We start from the raw sequence: 14,500 nt of genomic DNA, 5'->3' as shown, positions 1-14,500 counted from the left end.
TCTCCCCCACCTTCGGCCAGCGCCAGAGGCCTGAGTTGTCCACGGCTATTGTGTTTCCTTTTGGGCTTGTGAACTCTAGAGGATGGGGTGAGTAGGGGAAAAGACATGGGCAGGGCTGAGGGGCTCCCACAACGACGTCGGCGCAGCGACTTCGCCGTCAGATCCCGACCTCCCCCTCCCCCATCACTTCCGTCTCTGCCGTGACCGCCAACCTACCCAAGGCAGCTAACGGGTGAGGCGAAGGGCGGCACGCGCATGCCACCGCCTTTCACGGTTCAGCACCTTCCCCAACCCCCTGCGGTCTGCTCGAGTCGCCTTTCACTGAATCCCCTTCGCCACTTCCCCCTTCCCCACCGCTCCGCTGGCTGCTTCAGTGGCAGAAAGTTTTCTTTCGTTTCCAGTGCTGTGAGGTGCTATGCGCAGCAGCTGAGAGCCTGATGCGCATGAAGGCAAACACACACACACACACACACACACACACGTCTATTTACGCCTACTCACAGGTACCGGCCGGCCAGCAGGGTTGTCGCAATGCGGTGCCACATGGCTGCGCATCTTCGGGCTTCTTTCGACTCTACACGTGCCCGGTCAGAGACTCCGCACAAAACCGCACATCATCTCCCACAGCTGCGTGTCAAATCCGAGGTTGATGCCGATGCACAGGCGCCGACGGCGCAGGTACGACAAGACGGTGTCGACGAGGCGCCGCGCGATGCTGCCTTGCCGACCACGTTGTTCCTTCTGCTGCTCTGCTGTCCTAGTGCCCGCACCTGCAGTATTCGGCGGATAGCACCCACGGTAGCACCACATCCATTCTTGCATGAGGAAGGCGGCCACGAAGGTGACAGAGCGTGACTTGCCGGCCTGGCAGTGCACAGCCACGCATGGAAAGACTCTCGCTTCGGTGGCGCAAGCACCGACTTCCCCACACGCGCCACCTTCGCTGGCAAAGTCCACCATAGCATGGCTGCCGTCTGCAGGGGTATTGTTGTTGACCACCTCCCGCCGCTGCTGCTGACCTTGCAGCCACGCACGTCCCTGCGGGTGCTCCTCCAGTGTCAGTGCAGCGCGCATGATTAGACTCGTCATGGGGGTATAGTGCAGCAGGCGAGTTCCAGGGGAGTCGAGAATTGGCAGAGTGAGGCGCCAGTAGCGCAGCTCCGTCGTCGCCGCTGAGCAAGGGTGGCGCTCCGCTTCGGCAGTCTCGGCTATCTCTTCATTATTCAATGCGGCGCCCGCCGGTGTGTGCGCCGATGCCTCCTCTGTCAACACACCCTGCATTGCTCGCACAAAAACATGCCAGTCCGCCGACGTGCAGCCGGACGGGACGTCAGCGGCTGTTGAGCTAGCCGGTGAAGCACTCCGCGACGGCGATATGAGCGGTGAGTCTGGACAGAGCCACCTGGCAACTGTGCTGACACCCGAGGTTGTGGTGCTTGAGGAGGCGCCGGCGATAGAGCCTGAGGTGTAATAATTCTCCCCTTTGCTGGAAGCCGTGGCTTCTGCGCAGATGACGCTGGCGTCAGAGACCGGGTCCGCCTTCGTCGTTGGCACCGCCGCACACACACGCTTGTACACCTCACTGAGTGACATCTGCGCCACCACGACGTCCTCGTCGGCCGGCGCCGCCGTTGTGGCCGCTCCGGGGAGCTTCCGGCTGTGCATGGCGGGTGGCCGTTGTGACGGCTGCTGCAGCCCGCCTGCTGCAGCAGCCTTGGTAGAGGGCACAGGGGCCACTTTTTCTGTGGAGAGGCGAAGGCGCCGCGCGCCTTCGTGACGCCGCGTCACGCGCAGCTCCAGTCGCGGCGCAACTACCCCCTTCACTGGGCAGGCGCGCACGAGTAGCACAAGGCGCTGCGACGAGCGAGAGGCGGTGCACGATGAGGACTCGTGCGTGCCGGTCGACACACTACGAAGACGTCGTGCTAGTTCGAGTATATCGGTGCCAATGTCGCTCCACGACCCGAGGTAGACCCCAGGCATCATCTCATTGGGTCTAAAGCTGCGTGGAGGAGGGGCTGGAAGGCGAGGAGGTAGCGCGGCGAGATACTCGTTGGCCAAGGTGGACGTGGACGGCGCTGACTCGATTCGAGCGGTTGCGAGCGACGCCGCATCCAGGCCACTCGCACAGAGAATTGGATTAGGATGTGCACCGGCTTGATGATGCCGCTCATCCTCTCGGGAAACCGCCGCTTCTGTAGCCGCAGATGACGCCGCCTTCGCTCTGCCGCATTCTCGATCCCCCTCCGCCCAGGCATGCAGGAAGGCCTCGAGAGAGACGACCAGGTGCATCTCTCGCTCAGCCCAGTCAAATACCGATGCTGCGTGTGTGTTGTTGTCAGTGCCGGCGTCTGTGGGCTTCATGGCTGCCAACAGTGGCGGTGTTGCCAATTATTCGTTGATGTGCTGTCGGCGCAGGCGAGACGGCGAGGATGCCTGATATGAAACTGGGCTATACACATCCTTCTTCCCCAACTACATCCACCCCTGACCCACGCCTCTCTCTGTGTGGAGACAATGCGGAGAACGAGATCTAATAAGGGTACCTCCTCCTGCGTCGACACACCAACACACACAGTCGAGCTCCGTTGTCTTCCTCGAAGCAGCGATCAACCACAACAAGACACGCTTGTTTTCCTGTTGCTGGTGCTCATGCGGGGCACTTCCATCGCACAGGGGGCACGATACACACGCGCCCACAGAATCAGGGCATGGGGCCATGGTAAGGACCACGAAGAAGGTCGAGAAGGAGACGTTGATGGGAGGCAGTGGAGAGAGTTGGAGAGGAGAGACTCACGCGCAGCAGCGTGGGCGACACGAACTGCAGCAAACGTGTCGTTATGGGCGTCCCCATGTGAGGTCTGTGTCGCGGGGGGGCGGGAGGGAATGAGAGCAGGGCAGCTGTGTGGCTACACGATTGACAGATGATATGAGACAGAGGGCGGGCGCGCGGACGGGCAACCGGAGCGCGACGGCAGCCACCGCCGTGTGGGGGCGACAGAGGAAGTCTCGCCGTCTTTGGTCAATGTGGTTGTGCATGAATGCACCACCGACGGCAGCTGCGAACGCCACCGCGTCTCCTCCCCTCTTCCTCCGCTGCGCCTTGCCCTCATGACGGCGTGCTCTCAGCGCTCCACATGAGACATGATTGCTACCTCTGGCTCTCTGACAGCGCTATTCAGATCTTCCGCGTTGTCGCCACCTGCAGCGCCGCTGTGGCGTCCGTCGCTCATGCTCCATCACGGACAAGATACGTCACCCCCCCTACACACACACACACACAGACACACATACATAGACGTATATAGATATTGATATGCCTTTTATATACACAAAGAGGACATGGAGAGTCAGGAGGGCACCACGCCGTCGTCGTCCCGAGGGTTGCAAGTATAAGGGCGGAGGGAGGCGGCGGGAAGAAGAGGGGGTGGGGAAGAGAGAGAGAGAGGGTCGCTCTCCTCGCGGCGCGTTATGCGCACACGCCCTCCCTTCCCTCACCAAACAAGAAGCACACATCCATCAAACTACCATAAGAGAATACAACGTGCAAGAAGAGGTGAAGGGCGACAAGAAGTGAACACACGTACATAGTCCCTACAACGCAGGACGCCACACACAAACACACACACACACACACACCGCATTCTACCCTGCTTTCGCCGCTGGGGTGTGCGTGTGTGCAGCAACAACAACGAAAAAAAAAGAAGGCCAATCATATCCACGGAGAAAGAGAGCAGCAACGACAATACTAATGTACATGCGTAGAGAAGCACCGACATCGGGCGCAGTGACCGCCGCGCATGCGTGTTGTGCACGTGTGCAGCTCCGCGCGACAGACTTCCCAAGAGAGAGGGGCGGGAGAAAGATGGGAGGGGAGAAGACGAGTTGCAGAGAAAAAAATAAGAACAAACACATACACATATACATACAGCTAGATGAGCTTGCCACATGACTGCCACGTGGAAGGGTCACCACCTTCCTTGCCGATAACGTACATGCATCTCCGTCCAAACAAATCACCGGCCACCGCCGTGCAACCCGTTTATTCTCTTGCTTGCACACGCACGCACGAGCGAGAGAAAAGCGGGGTGAGCTTGTCTGGTATGAGATGGCGGCGGGCGAGAGGACATGGAGAGGGGGAGGGGCCAGCGCCTCCTCCCAAGATACGGGGGTGGTAGCACGGTCAAGCAGTTCAGCACAGTACGCACAACCGACTCGCTTTGGCTGAGCCGCTGGCGGCCGGGCGTGCGTGGGAGCGGGGGCTGGGGTTGGTGGCGGCGTTGCTGCTGCCTGCGGCGGAAACAACTGCGGCCGCCGGATAACGCAGCTGTGTCTGCTCGCTGACCTCACGATCTTTCCAGGCCTCGATCGCTTTCACCGCACCGTCATTGTCTTCTTCCTGCGCCTCGATGAGAGGGGCTCCGTGTAGCGTGTCGTTGTAGCTCTCTAGTTCTAAATCTGCGCGGCCGACCCCCGTGTGCACCATCATCTGCTGCGACTCCAGGTTGCAGTAGCGATAGGTTCTGGGCTCCTTACCGGCGGCCCGCTCCCTCGACCGCATGTCATGGCTTGTCAGCAACAGCAAGGACGTGTATGCCGCCCCGGTGCCCCCGCGGCGGGCTCTCTGCTCCATCTGCAGTTCACGCAGCCGACACTGCCGCTGCTGCTGCTGTGCGTCCCACTCGCGCGTGAAGCAGTATCCACCCTGGTAGGAGGTGACTGTAGGCGAGTAGCGGTCGCGGCGGTAGTGACGGCCAGCACTGCTGCTACTGCTCGCATACGTGCTGCTGTGCTGCCGTGCAGACGGTGCCCTTTGAGCGCGCTGCTGGCACAACGACGCAGGCGGGAGTTGGGGGTGTGCGCGTGTCGATGCGCTTAAGGACGACCCCAGCGGCGGGAGGCGTGCGTCGCGGCCTGCAGTAGCCGCTCTCGCTGGCCCCTGGGGCCTCTGCAACGGGACAGAGCGAGGTGGAGCGCTGTACCCCAAGGTGCTGCGCGGGGCTAGTGGCCACGTCAGCTTGCTAAGCCCTCCGAAACCACTGCTGCTCCCCCTCACCCGCCGCTTGGGATGGCACTGTGGGCAAACCCCGGCAGCGCACATCCACCGGTTCGAACCAACGTAGTGAGGGTCCAGTGGGCCGATCTTGCTGACGTCGCCCTCGCCACTCGCTCCTTGCCGGCTTTGCGCACGCCCCTGCCACTCTTCTCGCACCGACATCAGCAGATGCTGTGATGTCTGGCAGGCCACGTCGTAGCAGCTGATGTACTCCGTGCTATCCTCGTTCTCCTCGTGGACGTCGATGGACTCATCTTGATGGATTTCACTGTTGCTTTCGCGCGCGATGGCACGAGAAGAACGAATCTGATGCGCTTCCAGAGCGCTCACCTGCACCTGCGGGCGATACTGCAGCACAAGTCCATGCTCGCCGTCGCTTCCTCTCGCAGCTGCGGCTCCTACAGCGTGCTCCTCTTCCGCTGGGCGCTGCTGCTGGCGGTGTTCCTCGCTTTCGTTTTTTCTGCCGTTCATCGCGTTGATATCATCCTTGCCACCCTCATCGTGGAGTTCGCCCTTGCGCGTGTGCGGCTGATGCATCGGAGGCACCTCATCCACCTCGCCCCAGCGGCAGTCACCTGCACCCGCCACCATGCTCTCCGTCGCCCCCTTAGGGTCTGCTCGCCTTGCCTGCGACGGATGGCCGTCGTAGTCCTCCTCGACGTCGCTGGTGCCCGTGCGAGATGAGGGCCGAGAGGCGAGGAGGGAAGGGCGTTTTGAGGTACTCTCGTCAACCGGCGAGCGAGGCGGCAGGGCAGCACCGGCGCATCGGGATTGTAGCTGATCAGCGCTGTCCTCTGCCGCTGTTGTGGGAGAAGCCTGGCTGACGGTCGTCGTCTCTTCTGCCTGGACGGGCGTGCTGGAGTGGTACTCGACCATGGATCCGTAGATTTTGCGCCGCGAGTTCACCCCCGACAGATCCGTAGCCGAGCCCAAGAGGTTGCACGAGCTTACCGTTTGAAGCAGGCTCGGCTGCTGATCGGCGTCGGTGTACCACGGGTCGACAGACTCCACGGCCTGTCGACTCGCACGACACGTCTCGGAGGCGGAGATCACCTGCGGCCCCTGCGTCTGCCAGGAGGCTGAATGCGCCGCTTCTACCTCTGCCGCACGAACGTGGATGCTGCCCTTACCAGCACGCTGGTTCCGGGAACGGTCATCCGAGGACGCCGACATCACACGTGGGCCAACCGTCTGCAGGACGCCTGGCATGACTTCACCCTGCACAACGAGCGTCTCTTTTCCCGCACCGGGGGAGCTGCGGCGCCCCTCCGTCTTCGCGAGCAGCTGCGCGGCTAAGGTGGAGCTTGCCGCATTCGTCTTCACGGATGCCGAGGCATCCGTGGTCTGGACACTCTGCCGATGAGTCGTCGGCGTAGTCGGTGCACATGGAGGAGATACGGTTGCCTGTTCGAGCTGCGCGTGGCAGCTGCGAGCTGGAGGTTGGCCCGCCGACTGCGACGCACGCCGACCCTCGCAGTCGTCACTGTGGTTCTCAAGCGACTCTTGCGTCGGGTAGCGGCTGTCTCGCGGGCGAACCTCCTCGCTTGCGGTCTGGTCGTCGCCGAGCCAGTCCAGACTGCTGTCGCTATTATAAGTTAAGTGACGTGCTTGTGGTGTGTGAGCCTTGGCTGTTTCCGTGATGGGGTGCGCGTCGACGCACGCCGTTACCACCTGCGAGGGTGGGGGAGCGCGCTTCGTGCAGGATGGGGGTGATGCCTCTTCGCTGGACGCGACAAGCGGTTGAATGACCTCAACGGCGACGTCGGGACGCTCTGCACTTTCCCCACTGCTGCGCCCATTGCTCTCGTGCGGCGATGCGGCGTTGGTGCTGGCGGACCTTGCGTCCTCTGCCTCGCATCCATCGTCCTCCTCCAGCCCCCAACTGAGGCGGTCCTCCTCAACGCCAGCTTCCGCATCGAACTCTGCCAGCTGCTCTTGTCCGTCGTATGGACGCACCCGTGGCGGCCTTCCAGTGGCGTCGTGGGCTGCACGATTGCGCGTGCGTAGGGCAGGCGGCAATCCGGCGGCGCTGGTGCCGTTGCCGATGCAAGGCCCATCGCCGCCGATGCCGGTGCCGGAGTCCTGGCGCTGGAAGAGGGTGGCCGCGGTCGGCGACGACGGACGACGCAGACACGGTACACCGCGCAGCGAGCTAGGCGAACACTGCGGCGACGGTGTCTCGAGCACCGCACTGCAGCTTGCGATTAGCGCCTCGCCGGCCAGTGGGATGAGCGGGAACGCGGAGCGCACACCGCACACGACGACGGTGCCCGGCATAGCCGCATCCGCGGCCGCCCCCTCTTGCTGCGGTGATGCGGAGTAGTGCAGGGTGGACGACTGACCGTTTTGGAGCTTCAGCATCTCCTGCCGGCGAGTCAAAGAGTTGCTGCGCTCCTGCAACAGTGGCGTGTGGTGACGTCGACTGCCTGCGTTCGACGCATGGCTGTGCGTTGGAGAGGCCATTTGCAGGAAGCAGGGGCAACCGGGGTGAGGCAGCAGAGCGGGGTGGAGAGAGAAGGACGTGCCCCGCAGTCTTCGAACAGAAAAGGAACGGGAAGATGGCGATATATATATATATATATGTGTGCACAGACCGGCCAAGCGCGCGCCCCTTTTCTCGCCGTTCCTCCTCGAGATACACGCAGACAACGCACTAACACCTGGAGTAGCGGAAAGGTGGATGGGCGGGATGCGGTGGCACTCCTGCGCGGCTTGCGGTCTCCACGCCGCTCTTTGTCTTGCTCCTCTTTTCCTTTGTTGGCTGGTATCGTCGCCTTTGTGGTTCGCCGGAACGCTACTTCAGTGACCTTGTCGCACGTGCGGGAAGAGGGGGTGGGGTGGGGTGGGGTGGGGTGGGGTGGATGGTGGTCCTTGTTGTGGGTCGATGCAGCGATGCTCGGTCAGGGCAGCCGGTCTGCCGAAGAGAGCGCGAGAGGGAGGGGGAGGTTTGTGTGTGTGTGTGCGGGGGGTAGGGTGGGGGTGCACAGCCGGCAAACCGTGGCTGAACGCACACACGACAGAGACGAGGCATTCACGCACTGAGCCGACGTGCCACGCGCGCACGCATGCACACCTGCAGATGCGCGCCGCACGCCTTCGCTCTGCTCTGCTCTGATGTTTGCGTGCGTCCTGGTTCGCCCGCCTCTCGAGCTCCTTTCCGTTCCTCGCGCGCTCTTCCACATGAGTACGCAGACATCTATTTATATAAATGCACACACACACACACATATATATATATAAATACGCATACGCAGGCTTACCTAGACGTATAGATATACACGTGGGGAGGTATGTGCATATACATACACCCAGGGTGAGTGGGCACCGCATAATGGAGGAGGCGTGCGTGTATGCGCATGTGTGTAAGCGAGAGAGGGAAACCCGTGCGTCCACCTTCACCTTCGTCGTATGTGCTGGGTGCTATACGGTACTCTGGGCGGCTGAACATCGAGAAAAAACAAATGCATCACGAATAGAGCAAGCGTGTCCATTCGGAGAGAGTCCGGCTGTGGTGACGGTGGAACCGTGGCGCTGCTGCGGATGTGTGACACAGGCACACAAACAGCGGTGATGAAAGGGGGGAGGTGAGGTCGAAGCAACAAACAAGGAGGTGGGGAACAGGGGGAGGATCGCTTCGTGCGCGTGGCGGCACCGGCGGACTGTGTGAGTCATGTCGCACCATTTCGCTTCCTACTAAAGGCAACGAAAGAGTGAGAGCAGTTGAGGGCGACTGCGCCGCGAATCAACACCATCAGTCGTGCCCCCGCCTCTCCACTAACCAACGACGATGATGGTCACCGCACACACCGAGGTGAAGATTGTCGTTCCAACGCGTCCGTTATCCTGCCATCGAATAGGAGCGCAACCGCCACTCGACCCTCCCCCTCCCCCCTCCCACCGCACCCACGGGGCCTGCCGCAGCACAAGGCACCAACTCAGTGACCTGAGCGCGTCCCCTGCCTCAACCCGTGCCCCCCACCAGAGGGGAGACTCGGCACTGGCAGGGGATAGGGTGTGGGTGTCTGGCCTCCTCCTCCTTCCCCCTTCCCTTGCCGCCACAGAGGGAGAAAGAGAGCGATGTAGAATGAGAAAACAAAATCTATCCGGAGGCGCACACGCACGTGCACACAGAAGGTCGTGCCTGTTCACGTACAAGTAGCGCGAAAAGATAGATCGGCGCGTGTGAAAGTAAGTATGAGAGCCGTCCGCATCGTTGTCACCGACATGGCCATCATCATGCCACGTCATCCGCACCGTTGTCACGCATCACCAACGCTCTTTCCTGCGTGCTGCTGTTTACATACATGTAAAGGGGAAAAAGAAGAGTAAAGAGAAGCCAGCTCGATCACAAGAGATGGCGCACGCGCACAGGTGTGTGTGTGTGTGTGCTTCTGTGCCCCATATGAGGAAAAGGGAGGAGGGGGGCGGTGGGGGCTCGTGCGAAACTCGAAGGTGTGGGACACATCTAACCCCCCCCCCCGAAACAGCAACACCCAAGAAAAGAGCGCGAGGCCGCCGGGCACAAATGCCGCCGTGCAAAATGGGACTGAAGTGTGTGTGTGTGTGTGGGGGGGAGGGGAGGGTAAAGAAGCCCGGCAGCGCACGCGCGTCGTCAGGCCCTTTGCTCTACTCTTCCCAAGGCCCCATGAACGCTTCGGCACGGTCTTCCACAGAGCCCGCTTGTGGTGCTGCTGCCGTGGCGGCGACTGCGGTTGCCACAGATGGACGGCTGGAGCCTGTCGACATGCGCACGGGGCGGTGCTGGTACGACTGGAAAGCTGCTGATGCAGCGGCGTTGGCGCACTGCACCAGTGACCGCTTGAGGCTGTGGCCTGCACCTTCGTGACTGCCCTCTTGCGTCGACTGCTGGGTGTATGTCGAGGAGCCGGAGGAGGAGCATGACGATGGCGAGTTGAGCTGCTGCTGCTGCTCATGCACCGGCGACGCTTGGCCACACTCGTCTGCGTCCATGTGCGCGGGCTCTCCTGGCGTGGAGCGCCTCACTGGTGGCAGCAATGCTGCCTCATGGTGCGGAGACGCAACGAAACAGCTCGAGGCGTGTGGCGCTCCCTCTGCGTCGCCGAGGCGCACTTCGCCAGGCGGCCCGTGCTGGGGTGGTGCAGGGGTCTTCAGCGATGGCAGCGTTAGTGTACTCGCCGCCGAGGCAGCGATGGCAGCTGCCATGGTGCGGGTGGCCATTGCCGGGAACAGTTTCGATGGCTCTACAGCGGCCGCTTCTGCCACTTGGATGCCGCTCCCGTCGTGTCCCCCGTCCACTGTTGTCGCCGTAAGTAGAGAATCGCTAGTGGCTTGTGGGACATCCTCGCGGCTTGCGCGTGGCCCAGCTGTGCGCGCCCGATCTGTCCACAGGACTAGAGCGCTGTGGTGCTGCAGCCGAAGCATGCGAAGAGGGTAGTCGCGCAGCGCTGCTCGCCAGCGCGCCTCTGCATCACTCCTCTCGACGGTCACAGACGACGACACCGATGCGGAGGGGATATCCACGGCGCCGACGGGGTGAAGAGCGCCCCTGTCGCCGTTCTCCACCGACTCACTGTGCCCCGCCAAGGTGATGGCGGTCTCGTGGTACAACCGCTGCAACTGCGGCAGGCGCTGAACAAGTGCAGTGACTACAGGGGCCGTCACGAGATCCGGGTTCAGGGCAAGTAGGTTCAGCACGCGTAGCTCCGATAGCCGGTCTAGCTGGCGGATGCTGATGTCTGTCAGGTGCGACCAGCCCGCGCCGTGGAGATCGAGTTGCTGCAGGGCTGGACATGCCTGGGTGAGCTCGCGGAGGGCTTCGTCGGTGAGGGTCCGAAGGTTGACCAACTCGAGCGTGTGAAGGGCCGCGAAGATGGGCAGGCCTCTCTTCGCCATCCAGCAGGCGCTGCTCAGGCCCTTGCAGTGGAAGAGAGAGAGCTTCTGTAGATCCGTCTGCGATTGGAGAAACCCTGCGAAAACATCATCGCTGACGAACGTGCACTCCGAGAAGGTGACAGAGGTGAGCCGCACGCCTTCTTCGCAGCCGTCCACTTCACCACTGCGGCCGTTGAGCCGCCGCAGCACTTCCTCATCTACAGGCAGCCCGTGCAAGGAGATCTGCGAGAGGCGAGGCGCCACGAGAGAGGAGAGGACGGCGCGCTGCTGCACTGGCAGTGGCAGCACGCGCAGGCTGCGGCTCGTGAGCGCGTGCACGTGCACGAGGGACGAGAGCAGTACCTCCACGTGATCTAGCTGGAGGCGGTGAACGTGCGGGCAGTGCTCCAGCGCGAGGACCCGCAGCTGCGGGGCTGCGGAGTTGAAGAACTCGACACACGCGTCGGTCAGCCGCGCGCAGCCCGAGAGGTCAAGCGTGTGCAGCCGAGGACAGCGCTGCAACACCTCTGCGAGGAGGCTGTCCGTCATGCGGTCAGTTGGGGGCAGCAGAAGCACCTCGACAGAGGGACAGTGGAGCTGGGCCAATGTGAGCGGGTCCTTGATGTGGCAGGCGCTGAGGTCTAGAGTGCACAGCGCCAGTGCGAGCGAGTCGGCGGCGCAAGACGTCTCGGCCGGCACCGCGGCGGTGCAAGGGGCGTGCATCGAGCCGCGCATTTGAAGCAGGCGCCACAGTCCTTGTAGGCCCTCGTCGCCGACTACCAGCTCCGGCAGCGACAGCTCGCGCACCTGCGTGGCACCCACCAGCGCATCTGTCAGCTTCGTGAGGGCAGCGTCGCTGTCCACACCCCATACCTCGAGTTGGGCGAGTGAGGGGAGGGAGTGCAGCAGCGCATCGGAGAGAGTCGACACACCGGCGTAGGCGTCCTCGAAGCGAACGGAAAAGGTGCGAAGATGCTCACAGGCCCACGTCCGGAATGCAGAGAGCTCAGCGACGGCGGCGGCGGCGGCAGCAGCCCCCCAGCCGATGGGTGTCTGTGTAAGCAGACGATGCAGCACCGAGCCCTGCGCGTACGTGAGCGGCGGCTCCGTCGCGACCAACGCTTCTCCAGAGGAGGCGGCGAAAAAAAACTGAATAAGTTGCGGGTGCGTCGGGCAGCCTACGTAGCAGGAGGCTCTGATGTACTCGAGTATGACCGCTTGATCAGCCGTTGCAGCGCCCTCAGCAGCGTGGGTAAATTGCTGGCTTGCCCCGCCGCGGGCCCTGCCGAGTGATTGTGCAACGGCCTCAGCTGTTGGCAGGATCATTCGCATCGAGGCCGGTGCGCCATCCCCGCCACCAACACCTCGCTGGCGTCGGCAATCACGTAGCAAGACGAGTTCCTCGTTGCGGAGCTGCAGCACACACTCTAGCCGATGCACAGTCTGACGCAGCTGCACTGCTTCCGCTTGGCAACTCGAGAGACGCTGTTCGACCGCCTCCTTCGTGTGTGCCAGCTCCTCCAGCTGACGGTGCAGCTCAGCACACTCCTCCAGCTTTGCCCGGTATCGATCCAGCGGTATGCTAGGCAGAGTAGCCGCCGTGACAGTGGCAGCAGCGGCAATCGCCGGCAGCACTCTTGCCGGCGGTGGCGTCGGGGTGCGCGCGAGGTTTTGCTCAGACAGCGCCGTGGCTTTTGCGAGTGGCGCATCCGCTAAGCTCGAGATGGAACAACTGCTCCGGTAGAGGCTGCCATTCATGGAGGCCATAATGTTGATGCGTGCCGGAGAAGCGGCTCGCGTGCGCGCACACGGTGGGTGGGTGAGCGGCGAGCGAGAAGAGAGGAAGGGAGCAACAGGAAAGCGCCGCTGCAGATGCAGACACACTACTGCACCTGACTGTCGCGCTGTTCCTTGCCGAGCCTGCACGGGTTGATGACAACGGCGACAGCGACGGTGACAAGGATGATCCCAACGTCTTGTCTTCGCCTTCAAGGCACGGGTATGCGCACAAAACGAAAAGTCTACTGCTACAGGTATACACACACACACACACACACTCGATCACAGACACGCACGTAGGCGTGAACGCTGGGCACGTGCGTGTGTCAGTGAGTGTGCGTATGAGTGTGTGTGTGTGTGTGTGTGCAGGGAGGGAGAGGGGGAGGCGAGGGCGAGCGGCGGATGTGCGTCCCGCGGCAAAGGATCAGGGGAATGAGGCGTCTGGCCGAAGGAAGAGAGATTAAGGGGGGGGGAGGAGGAAAGGTTCACGCCGGTGACAGGACCGGGGAGCATAGAGACGGTGGTGGAGAGGGTGTGCTCCTGATCACCCAGCTCACTCACACAGACACCGAAGTCTGGAAAGGGAGTGGTGGCGGTGGTGGTGGCGGCTATTGTCGGCAAGTGTGCGACGCCGGCACGAAAGGGGAAGGGGAAGAGGATGTAGCTGACGTTGGTGAAGAAGGCAAGGCGTAGAGAAGCAAGACGCTGCCGCCTGGCTGCCTCGACCCCCTCAGCAAGGACCGCCATGTGACTACCGCTCATGCAGAGAGGGAGAACGGTCACCGACGGCACACACAAGCGCCTTTACATGCCCCTGGTACACAAGGCACATGGCGACGCGCCAGAGTTCGCCGCAGCTCTCTGCACGTTTTCGCTTTTCCTTTTGGATTCCCTATCGGCTTTCGATTGAACGGTGGCTTGCACGATGACACACACACACACACACACAGAGATGGCCGCAGACACAGGCCCACCCCGCGACGCCCTCCCTGCCTCCCTCCCCCCACTTCGACAGTATGAGAGCTCGGAGTCCAGGTAGGGCGGTGTCGAAGGACGGAGGGAGGGAGGGAGGGGGATTCGGTCAGTGTGAGTGGACTGAGCGCTGGAGAAGCGGATGAACACACACACACACACATACGAAAAAGGATGAAAACAGCAACCCGTGGTCTTCACTAGGGCTACCAACGACAACAACCATATACGAGGAATAAGAAGAACGTCAGCGCCAGCATCATCACCGTCACCGGCGTTACGCAGCACTACACCGCGCGCTCGCTGGCAACGCGACGGGAGGCGAAAGAAGAGGGAGACGGAAACGGCGAGCCGAAGTAAACACAAAAGCGCGCGAGAGAGGCACGACGCTTTCCTCGCTCTCTAAGATATAACCAAGCCAGCAACAGAAGGGGAACGTACAAGAAGAGAGACGTGCGCACAGACACACACACACACACACACACACGCACGCGCACAGACATGTATGGATGTACAGACAGGAATGAATGATGGAGACCCCCAAGACGACGACAACAAAGGGAAGAGAAAAGAAGAACAGCTCTACGCATGCATGCATGCACATGCACGCACATACACATACACGGTGGAAGTAGGCAAGCCGTAACATCTCTCCCCTCCCTTCCCCAGGAAGGATGCACTCGCGTACGTGCATTGCGCATGAGGGCGAGGGGCTTTTCGCTCCCCTCTCTGAGCGCGTTTACTGGGGAGGGGTGAGGAGGTGGTACGTGCCGTGTTGTATTGCCCCCCCCCCCCCCCCCCCCCCCCCCCCCCACGGGGCCTGCCGCAGCACAAGGCACC

At 62.0% G+C, this 14,500-nt stretch overlaps 3 protein-coding genes across 3 annotated transcripts; all 3 read right to left on the bottom strand.

Annotated features, from left to right (window-relative positions):
• Positions 1–588: 588 nt before the first annotated feature.
• LDBPK_090600 (hypothetical protein, conserved) lies at positions 589–2,364 on the bottom strand (the record flags this gene model as incomplete). Its single annotated transcript, XM_003858692.1, has 1 exon — positions 589–2,364. The coding sequence occupies one exon, from the start codon at positions 2,362–2,364 to the stop codon at positions 589–591; it is 1,776 nt and encodes a 591-aa protein (XP_003858740.1).
• Positions 2,365–4,192: 1,828 nt separating this feature from the next.
• On the bottom strand, positions 4,193–7,519 carry LDBPK_090590 (hypothetical protein, unknown function; the record flags this gene model as incomplete). The annotated part of the gene is made up of 1 exon (XM_003858691.1): positions 4,193–7,519. The coding sequence occupies one exon, from the start codon at positions 7,517–7,519 to the stop codon at positions 4,193–4,195; it is 3,327 nt and encodes a 1,108-aa protein (XP_003858739.1).
• Positions 7,520–9,682: 2,163 nt separating this feature from the next.
• On the bottom strand, positions 9,683–12,676 carry LDBPK_090580 (leucine-rich repeat protein, putative; the record flags this gene model as incomplete). The annotated part of the gene is made up of 1 exon (XM_003858690.1): positions 9,683–12,676. The coding sequence occupies one exon, from the start codon at positions 12,674–12,676 to the stop codon at positions 9,683–9,685; it is 2,994 nt and encodes a 997-aa protein (XP_003858738.1).
• Positions 12,677–14,500: the final 1,824 nt, after the last annotated feature.

Source organism: Leishmania donovani, chromosome 9 (assembly GCF_000227135.1).
Source record: "Leishmania donovani BPK282A1 complete genome, chromosome 9".
Taxonomy (NCBI): domain Eukaryota; phylum Euglenozoa; class Kinetoplastea; order Trypanosomatida; family Trypanosomatidae; genus Leishmania; species Leishmania donovani.
Note: the sequence above shows the minus strand (reverse complement) of the source record. Positions and strands in the feature narration are given on the sequence as shown.